The sequence below is a fragment of the Camelus bactrianus genome, chromosome 6 (assembly GCF_048773025.1).
Source record: "Camelus bactrianus isolate YW-2024 breed Bactrian camel chromosome 6, ASM4877302v1, whole genome shotgun sequence".
NCBI classification, from domain to species: domain Eukaryota; kingdom Metazoa; phylum Chordata; class Mammalia; order Artiodactyla; family Camelidae; genus Camelus; species Camelus bactrianus.
Window position 1 is genome coordinate 75,490,097 of NC_133544.1, and position 18,483 is coordinate 75,508,579.

The following is an 18,483-nucleotide window of genomic DNA, read 5'->3' on the forward strand; positions in this document are numbered from 1 at the left end:
CAGGGATTTGATATTTTAAAACTTTTTTTTACCTCTGAAGAATAGAAACCTTTTATAACGCATCATTCTACCATTTAACTTTTGTGCTATTTTGGCACTTCAACTTTTATACCTTTTCAAGAGCAAGTAACAGGGGACTGACTTTATAAGATAGGCGGCTGAATCTGTGAGAGGCTTCTCATAAATGAGTTAACTTATGTAAAGCAGTCAAAGCAGTACCCAGGGCACAGTAAGTGAGTTATTGTCACTGTCGTTTACTATGACTATCTCCGGGGCTGATCCCTGGAAGCTACCTCCAGGTCTTTCACTTACTCCTGTCCCTTCTTGGTCCCAGGTGCTGGAGGCCACAGCTGCCCTGTACAGCCAGGACCTGTCCCGGCTGGAGCTACTCCCTGGGGGGCTCCTGGAGAGCCATGGGGACCCTGGACCTCTCTTCAAGGCCATCGTCCTTGATCAGTTTGTGCGACTGCGGGATGGCGACCGCTACTGGTTTGAGAACACCAGGAATGGGTGAGGCCTGCCTGGGTTCTGACCTCAGACTCTGCCTTGGCCTGGGCCCCAGAATCTCTGCCTGTAAACAGCCCCCAGGGGCCCTTGATTCCCAGCTGGCCCACCACCCCTCCCCAACCCCTCTGGGTCTTTTTCCTCATCTGGGTTCCTGGGCCTGAGGGCTGCACCTCTCTCCCACCTCAATGGCTCCCCACCTCTCCCACCCCCAGGCTGTTCTCTGAAAAAGAGATTGCAGAGATTAGGAACACTTCCCTACGGGATGTTCTCGTGGCTGTCACCAATGTGAACCCCGGTGCCCTGCAGCCCAGCGTCTTTTTCTGGCATGCCGGTGAGTGGCCAGGGGACACTTGATGGGGCTTGGGGTCGGGTGCCTCACCTCTCCTCAGCTGTGGGCTTGGTTCAGTGTGGCTGAATAGTAGACTCTAAGGAGGTAGTGAGCTATAGTTCCGCCCTTGGGAACTTTGATTCTGGGCACCAGGGTGACCAAATACAGCTGTGTAGGTTCCCTTCCACATAACTCTAGTGTGCCCAAGTGAGGGCAGGACTGAGATGCAGAGAGACCTGGTGAGGAGGCTAACTTTTGGCCCGGAGGGTTGTAACATTAGGAGGGCCGAGTATAGTGATATCTAAGAATATCCTAATCGCACAGCAGTGATAGGGAAAGGGCTATGTGTGTGTGTGTGTGTGTACACATGTGTACGTGTGACAGAGAGACAGGATGACTTTCATTTTTCACCCTACTTGTTACCCAAGAAGGCAAATGCCACATTCTTGGTACAATGGCAGGGCTAATCAGCCCCCTCCTCTCTCCCTTTCTGCCACCCTCACCTCCTTGGTGATCCTGTGTGAGAGCTTGTGGTCCCGCATCCTTCCAGGGCTGAGGCTTCTCTCTCCACAGGAGACCCCTGCCCGCAGCCAAGACAGCTCAGCACTGAGGGCCTGCCAGCCTGTGCTCCCCCCGTCATGCGGGACTATTTTGAAGGCAGTGGATTTGGCTTTGGGGTCACCATCGCGACCCTTTGTTGCTTCCCCCTGGGTAAAAGTGATGGGCAGGGCGGGGCTGGGTGAGCGGGATAAGCCTGGGGGTCGGATTGGAGGGTTTTCATCTAGGGTGGTCAGACAACTGTGCAGAGTACTGTTCTCCTGGGCAGATGAAGAAACATCAGTGCAGGAGGGAAATGAGAAGTGTCTGACCTGCAGATGAGTCAGCTCCAGGGAGAGTTGCCTCCCTTTTCTTCTGGGGTCCACCCCCAACCCAGGGTCCAGATAGGTGAGGAGCCATGGGCGGTCCACAATCCACAGCAATCTGTGGGCAACTCTCAGAGGCAAACCCCTGCTTGAGACCAGGGCTGGGATGTAGATGCTTGGGACCTAGCCTTTGGCATGGCTGTGTGTGGGCTGACCAGCAGCCTCGTGGAGCAGGTCCAGTCTCTGGCTGGGAAGGGACCTAAGTGGTGGAAGCAGGCTTTTTAGATGCCACTCAGAGCTCCCCCTGAGATGCAAACAGCTCCCCTCGGGGAGCTTCACAGTTTGATACAATTGAATGGGTAACCTAGGAGGTGGGGAAAGCAGATAGTCTTGCCAAGGAAAGGAGCCTGAGAAAGAAGCCACTGATCTCCCCAGACACCCACTTCCTCTGAGCATCCTTCTGCCTCTGCCCTCTCAGTGAGCCTGCTCAGTGCCTGGATTGTTGCCCAGCTTAGGAGGAGAAATTTCAAGAGGCTCCAGGGCCGGAACCGCCAGAGCGTCATGTCTCAGAAGCTCATGGGGGGCATGAAAGGTAGGCCTGGGGCTGGCGAGGGTAGAGGTGGGAGGATATGACTCTGGGCTACAGCCCCTACCTCCCTCAGCAGCCTAAGGAAAAGGCCTCCCTTTTCTGGGCCTCCAGGCAGGCCAGGGCTGGCAGGAAGAGCCACAGGGGCATGAAGTAGAAGCTGGACCTGGAGTCCTCCATCTGCCTTAGCTCTTCCCAAATAAAGGAAATGTGATAGACTGGTGGGGAGGAGTCACAGGACCCTGCCTACGTGTCACAGGGTTACTGTGATGCACAAATTCCTGAGAATTGCTGCTTTGTGGCGTCTCACACTAGAATCTCAGGCAACAGAGAAGTAATTAACGAAGGTCTAGAGTCACAGTCACTGAGGATTGGAATCTTGGTTCTACCACCATGGGCTATTGGACCTTCAGCCAGTTTCTTAATCTCTCTAAATCTGTTTTTTTTCTTCTCTGTAAAATGATAATAATAATAGCACTTACTTCATAGATTTATGAAGATGAAATAAAGTAGCTCATGCAAAGCACTTGGTACCATGTTGGGAACATAGTAAACATGTAGGAAATGGTAGTTGATATGCTTATCATGGGCTAGAGGCACAGCAGGACTGTCAGGGAGGGGATGACCCTCAGGACCCAAGAAGGGGCAAGGAGCTTGGAGGCCTTGATCTAACTGCAGCCCTGAGCTGGCCCTCCTCCTCCCCATGGGCCCTAGCTGACCCAGCCCCATCTCTCTCCAGCGTTGGAATGGCAGAGCCACAAAGAGCCCTGCCGGCCTGTGCTGGTGCACCTGCAGCCTGGTCAGATCCATGTGGTGGATGGCAGGCTCTCTGTGCTCCGCACCGTCCAGCTGCAGCCCCCGCAGCAGGTCAGCCTCATCCTGTCCAGCAACCGCAGACGCCGTGCCCTGCTGCTCAAGATCCCAAAGGAATATGACCTGGTACGGCCCAGCTGGCCCCTGGCTCCTTGTCCACAGCCACAGCCAGGGAGGCGGCCAGGCAGGGTTCCTGGCCTCTAGTCCCTGGCTGCAATACCTGATAGATAACTGGGAAATGTTTGTCCTGCTCTGAGCCTGTTGGATGCCATGATCCCCACAGCCCCTTCGTACTCTTGGAGACACAGTCCACCCCTCCCTTTGTAAGGATGCCCTGGCAGGTCCCAGCTGGGAGTCCTTGGAAGAAGCTGGCCCCTCTTTCCTGTGCCCTGATTGCAGGATCTTGTGAACCATTAGGGACTTTGGAGGGGAGCTCAGCAGGAGGCTGATCTTCAACTCTGACTCTAGCTCACGGTCCCCTCCATCCTCTGCCCTTCCTGCCTTCCCCACCTTCTCTAGTATGGAATAGAGAGGGAAGAATGGCTTCATACATGTGCCTTTGAATGCCACTTCTGTACCTATAAGCAAGGCCCTTAACCCCACTGAGCCCAGGAAATAACAGTATCCCTTTTACATGGGTACTCTTTCCAGTCCCCCCTTTCCCAAAACAAAATTCATGGAAAGCTCTTGGCCTTAAAAGAGGCCTTGACGTGTGGTTGCTCTCCCTCGTGCTCCCTCCGTAGGTGCTGCTATTTAACCTGGAGGAAGAGCGGCAGGTGATGGTGGAAAACCTCCGGGGAGCTCTGAAGGAGAGTGGGCTGAGCTTCCAGGAGTGGGAACTGCGGGAGCAGGAGCTGATGAGGGCAGCTGTGACACGGGAACAGCGGAGCCACCTCCTGGAGACCTTTTTCAGGCACCTTTTCTCCCAGGTGTGTTCGTGGGATCAGATCAGTCCTTGCATGTCTGCCTGTGGCGGTGCCCTTACCTATGTGAGGCCGTGGGGTGACTCAGGGAAAGGTAGAAGCCCTGAGTTCTCAGCTGATAACCAACTCTACTGTGATTTTGGCTAAGTAACCTGACCTTTCTGTAAGGAGATGCTCCTGCCCCCTTCCCAACCCTACTCTCATCTGTGAGACTTCCTCCAAGGAGGCAGTGCTGGGAAGGGGTTTATCTATATGGGTCATTTATTTCTCTCCTCGGGGCTGCCCAGCCTTTCTGCCCTCACTCAGCTCATCCTGCCCAAATGGCTGCAGAAACCTAGGGTGAGACGGGCAGCCAGGGGGCAGTAAGAGCACTCAGTTGGCCGCCCCCTGGTGGGGAGTGCAGCTGCCAGAGGGCTCCGTGTGGCATTAATGCCCACCTTTCAGACTTCTGAGACTATTGGCAGAATGTGGGGAAACAAGGTAGGAAGAGAAATGTAAGGACTTGAGTCCTTATCTGGCACGAAAATGAAGGCAGCCTGGGAGCAGAACAGTGGAGAGGAGAAGCTTGGGAGATGTAAGATAAATACGGCGTGGCCCCGCCGAAGGAGTTTATTAGCCCACTGGGAAGACCGGACAAGCACTGAAAGGAAGATAACTGGAGAAGAATGACAGCCACAAAAGAGATCCAGGATATGAGTGGTCTAGGAGTCCAGAAAAGGTAGCGAGGCTTCAGGCTGGTGTAAGGTCATGGTGGAGGTGAGATTTGGCAAGTGCTCAAAAAAAGTTGAAAAATTTGGGCTCAGAAAAAAAGCAGAAAGGACTGAACAGAGGTGCCCAGTATTGAAGGGGAAAAAGTTAATGTTTGAGCAAGACCACGGTTGGCTGACTGGGGAGAGAATTTATGAGGGACACCACCATTTAATGGTCATTCATCACGTGCAGGCACGTGGCTCACTCCTCCAACAACCTAAGTATGCACTAGAACCGAGGGACCCCCAGCTAGGGTGACTCATTGCCAGGGCCTGGGCAGGAGCCAGGCACCTCCTCTCAGTTCAGGATCCACCAGGGCTCTGGAAACTCCCTGTGCTGGGAGCTAAGGGTATGTTACTGTATCCTGAGGGGAGCTGCCAACACTTTCTATCTGCACAGCGCTTTTAGCTTTCAAAACATTTCCCATACAACCTCTGGTAGAGTCTCACAATAACCCTGTGAGATAAGTAGGGCAGGTGAGGAATTGAATGCCAGACAACTGAAGAGACCCACCTGAGGTCATGCAGCAAGCTGGTGGCAAAGCTGGGACATAAACCTGGGTGTCTCTTGCCCCCAGCCCCAGACCCTTTCCACTAAAGCACCTTGTTTGAAGCAACATGCTTTATCTCATGAAGCCACAGCCAGGCTTGGACTAAGGGCCCCCAGCTGACAGGCAGGAAAGACGGGTGCAGGGGCCTGGGGCTTGCCTACTTCCCGCACCATCTGTTCTGATGCTGGGGCAGCTGCCGGGCAGGCTGGAGCTGGTCTGTGATGAGAATCTCCCTTTCCCAAGCCCAGCTTTTTCTAAACCCAGCTGAGGGTTTTTCTTAGTTAAAACTCCTTTGGAGGTCAGAGAAGCCTGCTCCAGCTAGCATTGACAAAGTGTCAGCTGACTCTGAGGATATAGTGGTGTCTCAGGAAGTCCAAAGGGAGATCACTGACCTGGCCTGGAAGGGACAGGAAAGGGAAAGCTGTCAGCAAAATAGGCCACTCTGGTCTCAGGCTGCCTGCGTGTTGTCTGTGTCCCTGCTTCCCTCCATCTCTGTGTCTCTGAGCACTTGGAGGAACAGGGTGCTTCACAACTTCTGTTTTCTTGTGCTCAGGTCACGGTAGTCCTGGGATTTCTCAGTCCCAATTCCAGATCTTCTGTTTGGGTCAAATGTGCACCCCTGGTTTAGTCAGCTAATAGAGAGGCCCAGGGCTCTGTAGAACAAATTGCCCAAGGACCACCCACAGGGCTGATGGGGCAGTGCTTAGGGGAGGGGGTGCTGGGCAGACACTTTAAAAGATAGCACCTACAAGCCTCTACCAGCCTTCAAGTCAAAGAAGCCTTGTCTGTTTTACTCCCTCCCTCTCCTGCTGCCCGAGTGCAGGTGCTGGACATTGACCAGGCGGACGCAGGGGCCCTGCCCCTGGACTCATCGCAGAAGGTGCGGGAGGCCCTGACTTGTGAGCTGAGCCGGGCCGAGTTTGCTGAGTCCCTGGGCCTCAAGCCCCAGGACATGTTTGTGGAGTCCATGTTCTCTCTGGCTGACAAGGATGGTAATGGCTACCTGTCCTTCCGGGAGTTCCTGGACATCTTGGTGGTCTTCATGAAAGGTAGGGGAGGAGAAAGTGTCCAAATAGGAAAAGATGGAAGGGGCTGGAGACTGAGGCTGGAGTGTAGCTTACCTGTTGGAGGTGGGGAAGCACTGGGGGCAGGTCTCAGTCATAGCAGACATCAGGTAGTGGTCAGGAAGCAGAGAGACCCTTTGCTGTGTCCAGGAGCGAGTCACACTAGTGTGAGGCCCCTTCCAGCCAGCTTGAGGTTTAAGCAGGTGGGCTGGTGCTCTCACAGGGCCCTCCTTCTCCCAGGCTCTCCCGAGGAGAAGTCTCGCCTTATGTTCCGCATGTATGACTTTGATGGGAACGGTCTCATTTCCAAGGATGAGTTCATCAGGATGCTGAGGTTGGTCGTATGGGACAGCCAGGAGAGTGGGCTGGAGCAGGGACTTCTGGGGAGAGAGGTGGGATAGGAAGGGGGGAGCAGGAGGGTAAGAGAGCAGGGGCCTCCTCCTCTCACCCACGTAGCCAGAGACTGCTGTAACTAGGAGGGGGTGGTACATGACCCATGAGGGGGGCCTTCCCTGTGGGCTCTGAGGACCTGATGGGATGGCCATGGGCCCTGGCGTGTTGGCCCCAGGGCCCTTGTCAGGGCCTGATGCCTCCCCTCCCACTGGCCCCAGGTCCTTCATCGAGATCTCCAACAACTGCCTGTCCAAGGCCCAGCTGGCCGAGGTGGTGGAGTCCATGTTCCGGGAGTCGGGCTTCCAGGACAAGCAGGAGCTGACGTGGGAGGACTTCCACTTCATGCTGCGGGACCACGACAGTGAGCTCCGCTTCACCCAGCTCTGCGTTAAAGGTGGGGTGGCCTGCTGGGCAGGGCTGACTTACCCATGAGGCCCAGTAGGTACATGTCTGGGGCCCACAAACTTTGAGGAGCCCACAGAAATGTTTAAATTTCTTTTAAAGTCAGAAGAAAAGAAGGAATGTAATAATAATATGTAATTTTTATTATAGGATTATAGTCTTTTTTATACCAACATAATTGTAAAATATATATATATATATTTTTTTTTTTAATGCAGGAAGGCAATAGTGCCTATAGCCCAGAAAAGCCATAGAGCAGCCCTGCTTAGTGGGGTGGGCGGAGTCAAGATGGGGTTGGGGGTGGCGGCTAGAATTCTGCTTTCCTATCGAAGGCCCCTGTGCCTGGTGCCCAGGTCAGGGGGAAGAGTGTCTTCTCGTTACAGCCCTACCCGGGCCATACCCACCTCAGCCAGGGTGTCTAGTGTTGGTGGGGTGCTCTGGTTTTGTTTGCCGCTTTACCCCTCAAAGGAGTGCTCATTAAAGGTTTGCTGAGTGTATGGAGACCCACTTCTGTTGTTCCTGCCCCACCTGTGTCTGACTCAGATGGGTCGGGGCTAGAGTCAAGGTGAGGAGGGGGCAGGTGGCAGGCAGAGGGACTGCCTGTGGCTTCCCCTGGGCTGTTACGATGTCTTCACACCCTGGGAATCTCACTGGGGCATGTTGAGACCAAACTCAGTCCCTCCCAGGATTATGAGAATTGGGGGTGCTGAGCAACCCAGATGGGGGTGAGGGGCAAGTTGTACAAGACACAGCCAGGCCTCTGGTCAGGGCTTCCCCTGCCCAGGGTGGGAAGAGAGGTGGTAGAGCGCAGACCCTGCACTCCTGATCCTGCAGTTTTCACCTTTCACTGGCAGCCAGAGCAGCAGGCACCCAGGCCTGAGGGCAGAGCATTTGACAGGTGCCTGGAAGTGAGCCCAACCAGAGTCCTGGGGACATCCAGCCCCTGGAATGGAGGGGAGGACCAGGCCTGGGGGTTAGCGATTCAGTAGAAGGTTAGCATTGAGTAGTTTTATTTTGCTTTTAATTCTTGTTATGTTTTGTTGTTTCCTCCGTATTTCACTTTGAAACATTTTGAACCTGCAGAAAAGGTGCAAGAACAGTACAAGGAGCTTCCCTTTACCCTTCCATTTTGCCATACCATTTTGCCACATTTGCTGTTTGCTGAACCATTTGAGAGGAGAATCATCTATACTCTGTTTTAAACACTCTGATTTCATTAAATTCAGCTTAATCATTTTTGGCCTCTGGGCTATAGACCAGGGTAATCTTCGGGACTGGTTTAGCATTTAGAAGTGACCTGAAGATTTCCAGGCCTCCTGTGAGAACCTGGATTTACAGCTCAGTCCTGCCCTGCCCCTTGGCACTGGGGCAGCTCCCGGGAGGGTTCCTCCCACCCCTGACATTTTATTAGGAGCATTTTCAAACACAGAAAAGTGGGAAGAATTTTACAGTGATCTCTCATATGTGTACTACCTAGATTGTACACTTAACTCCTAGGATGCTTTAAGCTGGAGGGTATTTAGCAGGGTTCTGTGGTTGAGTGCTTTTAGCAGGCAGGTTGCATATGGCTCCTGAACCCTACCCCAGAAGCCTGATACCAGTCCCAGGAGTGCGGCTGAAGGTGGACACACATTCAGAGGAGCCTGCCTGGCCAACTTTGTTTCAGGCATTCTCTCTGCCTACCCATGGTTGGATCTAGCTCCCACTAGGGCACTGGCTGAGGCTGGGCACCCAGAGGCAGGGTACTGGCCAAGGACCCTTTACAGTGTCTGGACATGGGCTGGGTGCTGTGCATTTGAGCCATCCTCCCAGGCTCTGGGCCCTGAGCTGCTCCCTAGTCCAACTCTATGTTGCAGGGGTGGAGGTGCCTGAAGTCATCAAAGACCTCTGCCGGCGAGCCTCCTACATAAGCCAGGAGAAGATCTGGTGAGCTCTTATCTGGAAATATTGGGAGGAGGACTGAGGTCATGGAGGTGCCTTTCTTCTCCCCAGAATGACTAGGATCGGGGTTGTCACCAGCCCAAGTACTGCCTCCGTGTAAATTAGAAAAAAGCATTCCTTACTCTGGGCAGACAGAGCCCTGCAGGATGGAGAACAGAGAGCCTGCTGGATTTCTGCACTCACTTGCGGCCTGGATCATGTGCCCTTTTGAACGGCAGAACTGTATTGACATCTTGGCCAGGACCCCCAGGACCTGACTCATTCTCTTGCTAAGTCTATGTGGGAATCTTGTTGTTCTCTGGCTGAGAGTTCTGACCTTTCCTCACCAGAGAGGCTCTGGCAGACCAGGGGCAGCAGTCAGGACCAAGTGGCTCAGGTGCCCAAGGTCCTATCCTAACTCCTACATGCCTGTCCTAGCCCCTCTCCCAGGATGAGAGCTCGCTGTCCCCCCAGCAACGTTGATGTGGAGGTAGAGCTGACACCATGGAGACTGCAGTGCCCCACAGCCACAGACCCTCCCCAGGAGATTCGACGGAGGTTTGGCAAGAAGTACGCCTACTCCTCCTTCAGCATGCATACATTGATTGCTTGGTGCCAAGCACTGTGTTGGCACTGGGGGTGCAGGCAGGATGAATAGTCCCTGCCCAAGAACATCACAGTCTGATGAGCTAATCTGGTATGGTAAGAGTTACAGTGTCCCACTGATGAATATTACAGTGGTAAGAGCAAGGAGCTTCAGAGCTCAAAGAAATGCTCACCTCTGCCTGGGAGGTCAGGGAAAGCTTCCTGGGAAGGTGTCTTTTGAGCTCCAGTAAAGGGTGAGAATGGAGCTGGTGGAAGTTGAGAGCTACAGATTGGCAAGGGAGAGGTCTGTCTGAGTGAGATTGGGAACTGAGATGGATAGAGTGCATCCACTGGAATGAACTGACCAACTGACCACTTGCCAGGCCGTTCCCGCGCTGACAGCTGGCTTGAGGAGTGTGGTATTGAGGAGCCTTTGCGGTCTGCTACCCTCCTTGGCTTGAGTAGCTCAATGCTCCTTGCTCCCCTTTGACGAGCGGGCCCGCATTAGCATTCGGTCCTTAGCCAAGACTTCCTGTCTCGCAGGGTGACATCGTTCCAGCCCCTGCTGTTCACTGAGGCTCACCGAGAGAAGTTTCAGCGCAGCCGTCGCCACCAGACAGTGCAGCAGTTCAAGCGCTTCGTGGAGAACTACCGGCGCCATATAGGCTGCCTGGCGGTGTTCTACACCATTGCGGGGGGCCTCTTCCTGGAGAGGGCCTACTGTGAGCGCCGGACAGCCCAGGGGCGGGGCTGCAGTGACTGACAGCCGGGGGGAGGGGCCTCCTGGGGACCCGGGGAGGGCGGGGCGGGGCCCGCTTGAGTGGAGACTGGAGGGCTTGTTGTGGTCCGTGGCGGCCCAGGGCCAGCGTGGACCTCACCCGCCTGGTCCCTCCGTAGACTACGCCTTTGCGGCTCACCACACGGGCATCACGGACACCACCCGCGTGGGCATCATACTGTCGCGGGGCACGGCGGCCAGCATCTCCTTCATGTTCTCCTACATCCTGCTCACCATGTGCCGCAATCTCATCACCTTTCTGCGAGAGACCTTCCTCAACCGCTACGTGCCCTTTGACGCAGCCGTGGACTTCCATCGCCTCATTGCCTCCACTGCCATCGTCCTCACAGGCAGGGCCTGGACTTCCCTGGGATTATCTCCACATCCTCCCACTCCCTGCTGTCTTCCCCTCCCCTGAGAGCCCGCTCCCCTACTTGTACCTGTCTTGAGTGTGAGTCTTAGATGCGCTTATAGGATGATGGTGGCCCCCGCAACGGTGTGAAGTAAGCCCAGGAGCCCCTTACTACCCCACCAGTGCCTCTTCCCACGCTTTCAAGATCACCTCACCAGCCTCCTGCTGACAATTACTAACACCCCAGAATGAGTGCACACAATGTGTGAGCTCTCCAAGTTTTTATGTTTTAAAACATAATTCTGTGAGAGAAACCAAAGGAATGAACTTACATAGGTCTGGTATAATTTCAGACCCATGTGGCTGTTTTCATATAGGTGTCTGTATGGGATGTATGGGGGGGGATAGGGGGGCAGGAGATTGATTAGAGAGCAGAATCTCTAGGGTCCCTAGCGTCCTTCTTCAGGCCCCCAACTCTGGCTGGCTGGAGTCCTCCAGCTTGGGCTGAATGGGTTAAGCCCCCACAGCGGGCTGGCCCCAGGCTCACCCCAACCCTGTCTGGTCTTCCTTAGTCTTACACAGTGCAGGCCATGTGGTGAACGTGTACCTCTTCTCCATCAGCCCGCTCAGCGTCCTCTCCTGCCTCTTCCCCGGCCTCTTCCATGACAACGGGTGAGAGAGAGAGAGAGAGAGAGAGAGATGGAGAGAGAGAGAGAGAGATGGAGAGAGAGAGAGAGAGAGAGGGAGAGGGAGAGAGGGAGAGAGAGAGAGAGAGAGAGAGAGAGAGAGAGAGAGAGAGAGAGAGAGAGAGAGAGTGTGTGTGTGTGTGTGTGTGTGTGTGTGTGTGTGGCAGAACGGAGGGTGGGAGGGGCGGGAATTCTTTGCAGATGGAAAGAAGCAAATTCTCTTGGCTCAGAGGAGTGTGTCTGTCACCTTGAAGACAATAACTAACCCAAGCCCCCAATCCAAAGTCTCCAGAAAGGAAAACTGGTGTCTGGGTTGGGGTGCCTCCTGTGGAAGGTCCTTTCTGGAAGTCCCAGACATAATCCTCACAGGATCTGTCCTTGCTTTCCCTTCCCCACAGGTCCGAGTTCCCCCAGAAGTATTACTGGTGGTTCTTCCAGACTGTGCCAGGTGAGAGCTCTCTCTACTCTGTGAATTTCTGGGCCTGGCTCTGAGTTCCAGGCTCTGGGTTCTGTCTGCCACGAGCAGCCCGGTTGCACTCAAGTCTTCACAGTGAGGCAGGTTCTGCCCTCGCCTGAGTGCTCTCCTAGGCAGTAGGAGACTGCATTCCAGGCCTTCTCAGGGCTTAGCTGGGTTCCTGCCCCATTTCTGAACTAGTTCCTTCCTCTGAGGAATGAGAGTGTACTCCTCCCCTCCAACACACACCTACCATGACAGTGACTTTGAGGAATGCTGTGCCCTAGCTGCATGGGGGAGGGACCAGGCTCTTTCTGAAGCTTCACAGGCACCCTCTTCTCCCTCCCCCTCTATCTCGTAGTCTGTCTTGACAAGAGCTGTTTAGGGGCTTATTCCTAACTCCCCATAATCACTCATTTTAGAGCTATTAGCTTTAAATCTATTCAAATGCTTCTTGAAGCTATTTATATTTTCAGTCTGTTCCCTCCTTGGGGTAACACATTTTCTACATTCACTCCTTTCTGTGAACACAGCATTTTTTTTTTTAAATCCTGAAACGATCTGCTTTGAACTTTAGAGAGTGCTTGCTAATTCCTGCACACTGGGGTTTAGTGGATCAGCCTGTGTTTATGTCCTCCTCACTTTTCAAGGACTTTACAGGCTTTGGCTAGATCCCTTCCTACCTGCTACTTTTCTGTGCGCAGCCCTCTAATCTTCCTCACTGCTGCCTCTCCCCTCCTTGATCACTTGAGGGGCCATTCTCTGGAATGGCTCCCAGTATTGCCCTCCTGTGCTGCCGAGCCTGGGATCTCCTGTGAGAGGAAGGGCCTCCCACCAGCTCTGGGCTGGACCTAGGGGGGCTCTGGTGATGAGTGGGGACAGCGTGGCCTCACTCACTCACTCACTCACTCACTGATGGTGCCAGTGCTTATGCTATGTGCTGTGGCTGCAGGGTGGAGTGCTGCTGGGACACTGACCAAGCCTTGGCTCCCTAAGGGCAGGACCTGCGGGGTCCAGAGTTCCTCCCAGAGGGCGCCGAGTGGCTGCCCCATGCATTCATTCATACAGCACACACTTCCACACTTCCATGAGGCCCATGGTGTGCTAGACCCTGCACTAGGCACTAGGATGCAATGGTGAACCAGCCTAGCCAGGTCCCTGTTCTTGTGGACCTGAGATTGGAGAAGGTGACAGACAAAACAATTAATGACACAGGTGCTTGAAAAATAAGTCATGACAGGTCTATGAAAGACAAGTAGGGTCTGTTGAAATGAAAGGTACCTATGATCAGCAGTGTCGGGAAGCGGACGAGGGAAGAATGCCAGGCTTTCCCCACCCCCTGCCTAGAGCTGCAGAGTGGAGAGGGGACCCTAGCACCTCAGAACAGCCCCCTCTGTGAGGCCCTGCTCCTCAGTCCTTTATCCCACGTTCATTTTGCAGGTCTCACAGGGGTCATGCTGCTCCTAGTTCTCGCCATCATGTACGTCTTTGCCTCCCACCACTTCCGCCGCTGCAGCTTCCGGGGCTTCTGGCTGACCCACCACCTCTACATCCTGCTCTACGTGCTGGTGAGGCCTTTGGCTGGGAACCCGGCCAGTGGAGTCTGGGCAGATGTTCCCAGGGAGGCAGTGATGGCTGAGACATCAGGTTGCCCTCCCATGAGTTATTTCAAGTATCCTCTTCACTTCTCCATCTCTCTCTTAAAAGATGGCGATTGTGGGGCTCTTCAGTAGACTCCCCCAATATGCAGCACTTGGAAGACTGACTCCCTGGCGTGAGCTTGCAGTAGCAGCCTTACCAGGCTGATCTACATTCTTTGCAGTCACCCCCACATTACTTCTGCCCAGCCAGTCTTTCCCCACTTTGGGTGGCTGGTTTGGGCTCTTGGGTGAACAGTCTACACTCATGGGAGCATCAACTTTTTTAAGAGAAACTTATCTTATGTGGATTCTGCTACTTTTGTTCTAATCCTGTTTTCTGGGGTATTAGTACCCTAGCCAGCTAGCGAAGTGCCACTTGTAAAGTTAATGAGCTTGCTCAAAATGTCTTCACTTGGACTGTTGATAAAATGGATTTTTGAGATTCCACCTTTCCCTTTTCCATCTCCTTAATCTGGGCTCCTGCCTCCCTTCCTTCAGATTCTTTCCCTTCTTGTCTCCTGCTCCCCTCACCTTCCCCTGGATTTGTCATCAGCTGCTTCAGCAGGCTAGTTCCAGAGATGACTCTGATCTCTGCCCCTGTGTTATGGCTCTACTTGGGCCTACCTCTCTCACAGACACAGGCATTTCTGCAAAGGGCACCCTGAGGGCCTTGCTGAGAAGTTAAACCAAGTCCCAAAGCTCTAACATCCCCACTGATAACAGTTTGGCTGCCAGCATTCAAGAAGTGCAGAGCCCAGATGGCTGCCCTCTCTGTTACCTGGCTCCAGGCAGAACTGCACACAGGGGTCTCCTTTGTCCCGAGACAAAGGGAGAGAGGTCATTATTGTCTGGCTCAGCCTGGCACCATTGTTGGCCCTGCCTCCTCCCAGGTCTGTCTTCACTGGTAGGTAGGAGGTGTGTTTCCTGAGGCTTGCCTGAGGCTCAGCACTTCATGGTCCTGAAGATGACTACCCAGCCTAGGCTTAGGATGTTTCCTAGAGCTGATGATGTTGGTTTCCAAAGAAGTCTCTCTCTTCTTTGAAACCTGTGACTAATTTCTCCCTCCCTCCCCACCTTCCTGATAATGGGTAGAGCCCTAGCATCTAGGTTACTGTTTCTGTCAGGGCCGTGGAGATGATGGTCTTGTTCCTGGTGATAAGGCAGCTTTTTGGAACTAGACAGGAGACCCAGAAGAGTGGCCAGCCTGGTTCCCTGAGACCCCTTTCTGATTTATTCCTGGGGTTCTGGGGATCACCTGGGGATTCACCAGGAAACTTAGTAGCTCTGAAAGATGCAGGCCCCTCTGAGGGGCAGTCCTAGCTCTGGCAACTTGGGAGCATCTCACCTAGGGGGAGATCCAAGTCAAAGCACCCGCTGCCTTTCCACTTATCCCAGATGTGGCCACTTGACCTCAGACAGAAAGAGAAGTTACAAATAAAGGACCCCAGTGGGGAGTAGCCTCTGGGGAAGGATGTCCAGGCTCCTGATCCACGCTGCAGAGGATGGGGCTAGCACAGCAGGAGCTGAGCTGGCAGGCTGTTCCCCAGGCTCCTTGGTCAACCGTGAGTCTGCAGCAGCTTTGTGGTGTAAAGGTAGAGCCAACACCAAACGGGGTGTATAAACAGGAGTATGATGTCATCCTGACATTGTTCTCAGCCTGGCTGGATGCACAGAAAGCCTTGGTGGTGGGTGTGGGCTCCCTAATGAAAGAGGAACTTGGGAAAAATCCGAGCCAATTCTGGAAGAAGCCTAAAGAGGTTTGAGTTAGCTATGTGGGGAAAGGCTCAAGAATTGAGGAACACTCAGCTGAGGAACAGGGGAGCTGAGTGAGGAACCGGAGTTCAGTTTAACAGCTGTCTGTGGAAGGTCTGATACATACTTGCTCTGTGCTTTGCCCAGCAGAGGAGGGGGAGGCTCTAAGCTCTGCCCTCAGGGGCTGAGGATTTGCTGCAGAGATAAGTGCCCTGCACATGAAATGATCAAAATGAACAGATAATAATACAGGATTAATTGCTGAGCTGAGTGTTCCAGTCAGTTACAAGAGCTCATTGAAGGGAGTTTCATTCGGGCCAAACTGGTTAGGGAAGACTTCTGGCAGAAGATAGGACTTGGGCCAGGACTTAAGGAGAGATAAGCTAAGGTTTGACAGGGCAGAGTGGAAACTGAAGGGCATTCCAGGTGGAAGGAAGGGCGTGAGCACTGGTGGGGAGGCGGGAATGATGATAGACTATTCAGGGTACAGAGGAGACAGGCCTGGCTGTGGGTGGCCAAAAGGGCATTAGGCGGTGGCAGGATGTGGCATATCTGTGAGGGCTGTCACTGAAATTGAGGGGCTGTGGCTCAGCTAAGAGGCCACGCGACGTGGGAGAGCATAGACAGAGAAGAGCAGAAGGTGAGGAAATCAGGCTTGGGCAACACACAGGATCAGGGGTGGGAGAAGAAACAGAGCCAGTGCCGCAGATAGAAAGTGAACAGCCCGAGACAGGGAGGGAGAACCGGTAAACATTGTTGCACAAGTGACAAGGAGGGGTGGTCATTAGAGCCACAGGCTGCCAAGGGTGGGACCGGATGTGGTCTGAAAGAGACCATGAGCCCTCCGTGAGCAGGTCCTGAGAAGAGGTGGAGGCGGGAGCCAGACTGACCAGACGCAGGAGCAAGCAAGCCGAAGAATGAGGGCAAGTAGTGTCTGACCACGTTAGACAGCTTGTTGGGGAAGGGACCAGAGCTGGGCGATACCTGTCAGTTGTCATGGAAAAGGAGGACTGGTTAAGTGTCCTTTATCTCCAAAGGGAGGGGAGAAATTGGGGAAGCTCCTTCCATTGACTCAGTAGTTACTGAGTGCCTACCATGTGCCAGGCAGAAACTGCTCAGAGCTGAGAGTATCATGGCAAACCAAATGGATGCAGTCCCTACTGCAGTCCGGTGGGGAGAACGACAGGAAACATGTCCACCAATGAAGCAGCACAGTTACTGTGGATGACGACAGTGCTCTGAAGGGACTGAGGAGGTAGCATTTCTGCTGAGGCCTGAAAAATGAAATAGGCGTAACCATGGGAAGAACCAGGGGAAAGGCATTCCCAGGAGAGGCAGCAGCAGCTGCCAAATCTTGAAGCAGAAAGGACTTGCTGTGTTTGAAGAACAGGGAGGGGGAAATGCTGGTAGGTGGAGGCCAGAGCAGCATGAGGCCTCGTGGCCCAACAGAAAGTCCTCTAAGGTTTTTTGAACTGTGGATGACATGATAAAACGATCTTTTAAAACTCACTGGCTGTCTTGAAGAGAATCAGTCACGCAACACAGTGGAAGACCCATTAGGAGGCTACTGCATGAGTGCAGGTGGCTTGGTCTAGGATGGTGACAGGAAGATGCAGATAGTCTTCCTAACATGGATGCTTTGGGGGATGGGTTGGGAGCAGTTAAATTTTGGAACCTGGAAGGAGCATGGCACCTGCTGAGGTGGGGATTGGTTGGGCCAACTGGGGAAGGATGCAGGGATCTAAGGCCTAGGCTGGCCTCGGACCCTGCTGTGGGTGTGGCTCGGGTCTTAGCTGTACTCTTTGCTGTTTCCAGCTCATCATCCACGGCAGCTTCGCACTGATCCAGCTGCCCCGTTTCCACATCTTCTTCCTGGTCCCAGCACTAATCTATGCAGGGGACAAGCTGGTGAGCCTGAGCCGGAAGAAGGTGGAGATCAGCGTGGTGAAGGCAGAGCTGCTGCCTTCAGGTACAAGGCCTCGAGGCTGTCAGGGGGGTAGAGTGGTGGTACTGAGGAAGCTGACAGGGCAGGGGCAGAGCCTTGCCATCTCCTGGCCTGGCCCAGCAGAGTGGGCTGGGGCCTTGAGGTGTCAGGGACAAGGGAGCTGGTTAAAGATAGCTTTTGGCCAGGTGACCAGGGCATCTCTCACAACAGAGGAGGGGGGGAGCCCAGGCAGGACTGCCCTTCGCCTCCTGACCACCAGCCCTGGTGCTGCCCAGCCCCTCCTCAGGGTAGACAAGGCCTCAGAGGAGTAATGACTTCTGATGGGGGGAGGCCTCCCCTGTCATACTTCAAAAGCAGAGCTAAGGTTGCAGGTGGGGGAACTCTCTAGAGGCCACATTGTTGCTGGGTTCAGGATAGCAGCCTCCCGCCCACCTGCCTTCGTCAGGAGTCACCCACCTGCAGTTCCAGCGGCCCCAAGGCTTCGAGTACAAATCAGGACAGTGGGTGCGGATCGCCTGCCTGGCTCTGGGAACCACAGAGTACCACCCCTTCACACTGACTTCTGCGCCCCACGAGGACACGCTTAGCCTGCACATCCGGGCAGCAGGGCCCTGGACCACCCGCCTCAGGGAGATCTACTCGCCCCAGACGGGTGACAGCTGTGCCAAATATCCAAAGGTGCTGAGACCCAGGCCAGATGTGCCACATGCTCCCACATCCCCTTAGCAGGCCTTGGTCCTGCAGCACCAGACTCCCCACTGTGTCCCTTTCTTCCCTCTATCCAGAGATGGATTGTTCCAGGTGATGCTGTAAGCCCCCTTCTCCATCACTCCATAAACCCGCCTGCATTTCCCTGCCTCCCATTTCTGGCTTCAGAACTGTGGTGGTGCTGAACTTAACTCAAACCCACTTCCCTCCCTACAGCTGTACCTTGATGGACCATTTGGAGAGGGCCACCAAGAGTGGCACAAGTTTGAGGTGTCAGTGCTAGTGGGAGGGGGCATTGGGGTCACCCCCTTTGCCTCCATCCTCAAGGACCTGGTCTTCAAGTCATCAGTCAGCTGCCAAGTGTTCTGTAAGAAGGTGAGTGCCCTCCTCCCACCAGCCCATGGCCCCCTGCTCCCTATCACTGTATCCGTCTGTGTCTGTCTCCTGCCTCTGTTCTTGGTCTCCCTGAACTGGGCAAGGCCAA

At 54.1% G+C, this 18,483-nt stretch overlaps 1 protein-coding gene across 1 annotated transcript in view; it reads left to right on the forward strand.

The window, feature by feature from the left end:
* Positions 1 to 18,483, forward strand: part of DUOX1 (dual oxidase 1) — a 36,269-nt gene that overhangs the window by 10,049 nt on the left and 7,737 nt on the right. Inside the window, exons 13-31 of the mRNA XM_074366041.1 lie at positions 335 to 510; positions 720 to 838; positions 1,409 to 1,546; positions 2,177 to 2,290; positions 3,024 to 3,223; positions 3,841 to 4,026; positions 6,144 to 6,369; positions 6,625 to 6,718; positions 6,996 to 7,171; positions 9,036 to 9,105; positions 9,538 to 9,669; positions 10,228 to 10,406; positions 10,582 to 10,812; positions 11,387 to 11,486; positions 11,899 to 11,948; positions 13,395 to 13,522; positions 17,162 to 17,315; positions 17,737 to 17,969; positions 18,216 to 18,374. Coding sequence (XP_074222142.1) covers positions 335 to 510; positions 720 to 838; positions 1,409 to 1,546; positions 2,177 to 2,290; positions 3,024 to 3,223; positions 3,841 to 4,026; positions 6,144 to 6,369; positions 6,625 to 6,718; positions 6,996 to 7,171; positions 9,036 to 9,105; positions 9,538 to 9,669; positions 10,228 to 10,406; positions 10,582 to 10,812; positions 11,387 to 11,486; positions 11,899 to 11,948; positions 13,395 to 13,522; positions 17,162 to 17,315; positions 17,737 to 17,969; positions 18,216 to 18,374 — 2,865 coding nt within the window. The remainder of the gene's footprint in view (positions 1 to 334; positions 511 to 719; positions 839 to 1,408; positions 1,547 to 2,176; positions 2,291 to 3,023; positions 3,224 to 3,840; positions 4,027 to 6,143; positions 6,370 to 6,624; positions 6,719 to 6,995; positions 7,172 to 9,035; positions 9,106 to 9,537; positions 9,670 to 10,227; positions 10,407 to 10,581; positions 10,813 to 11,386; positions 11,487 to 11,898; positions 11,949 to 13,394; positions 13,523 to 17,161; positions 17,316 to 17,736; positions 17,970 to 18,215; positions 18,375 to 18,483) is intronic.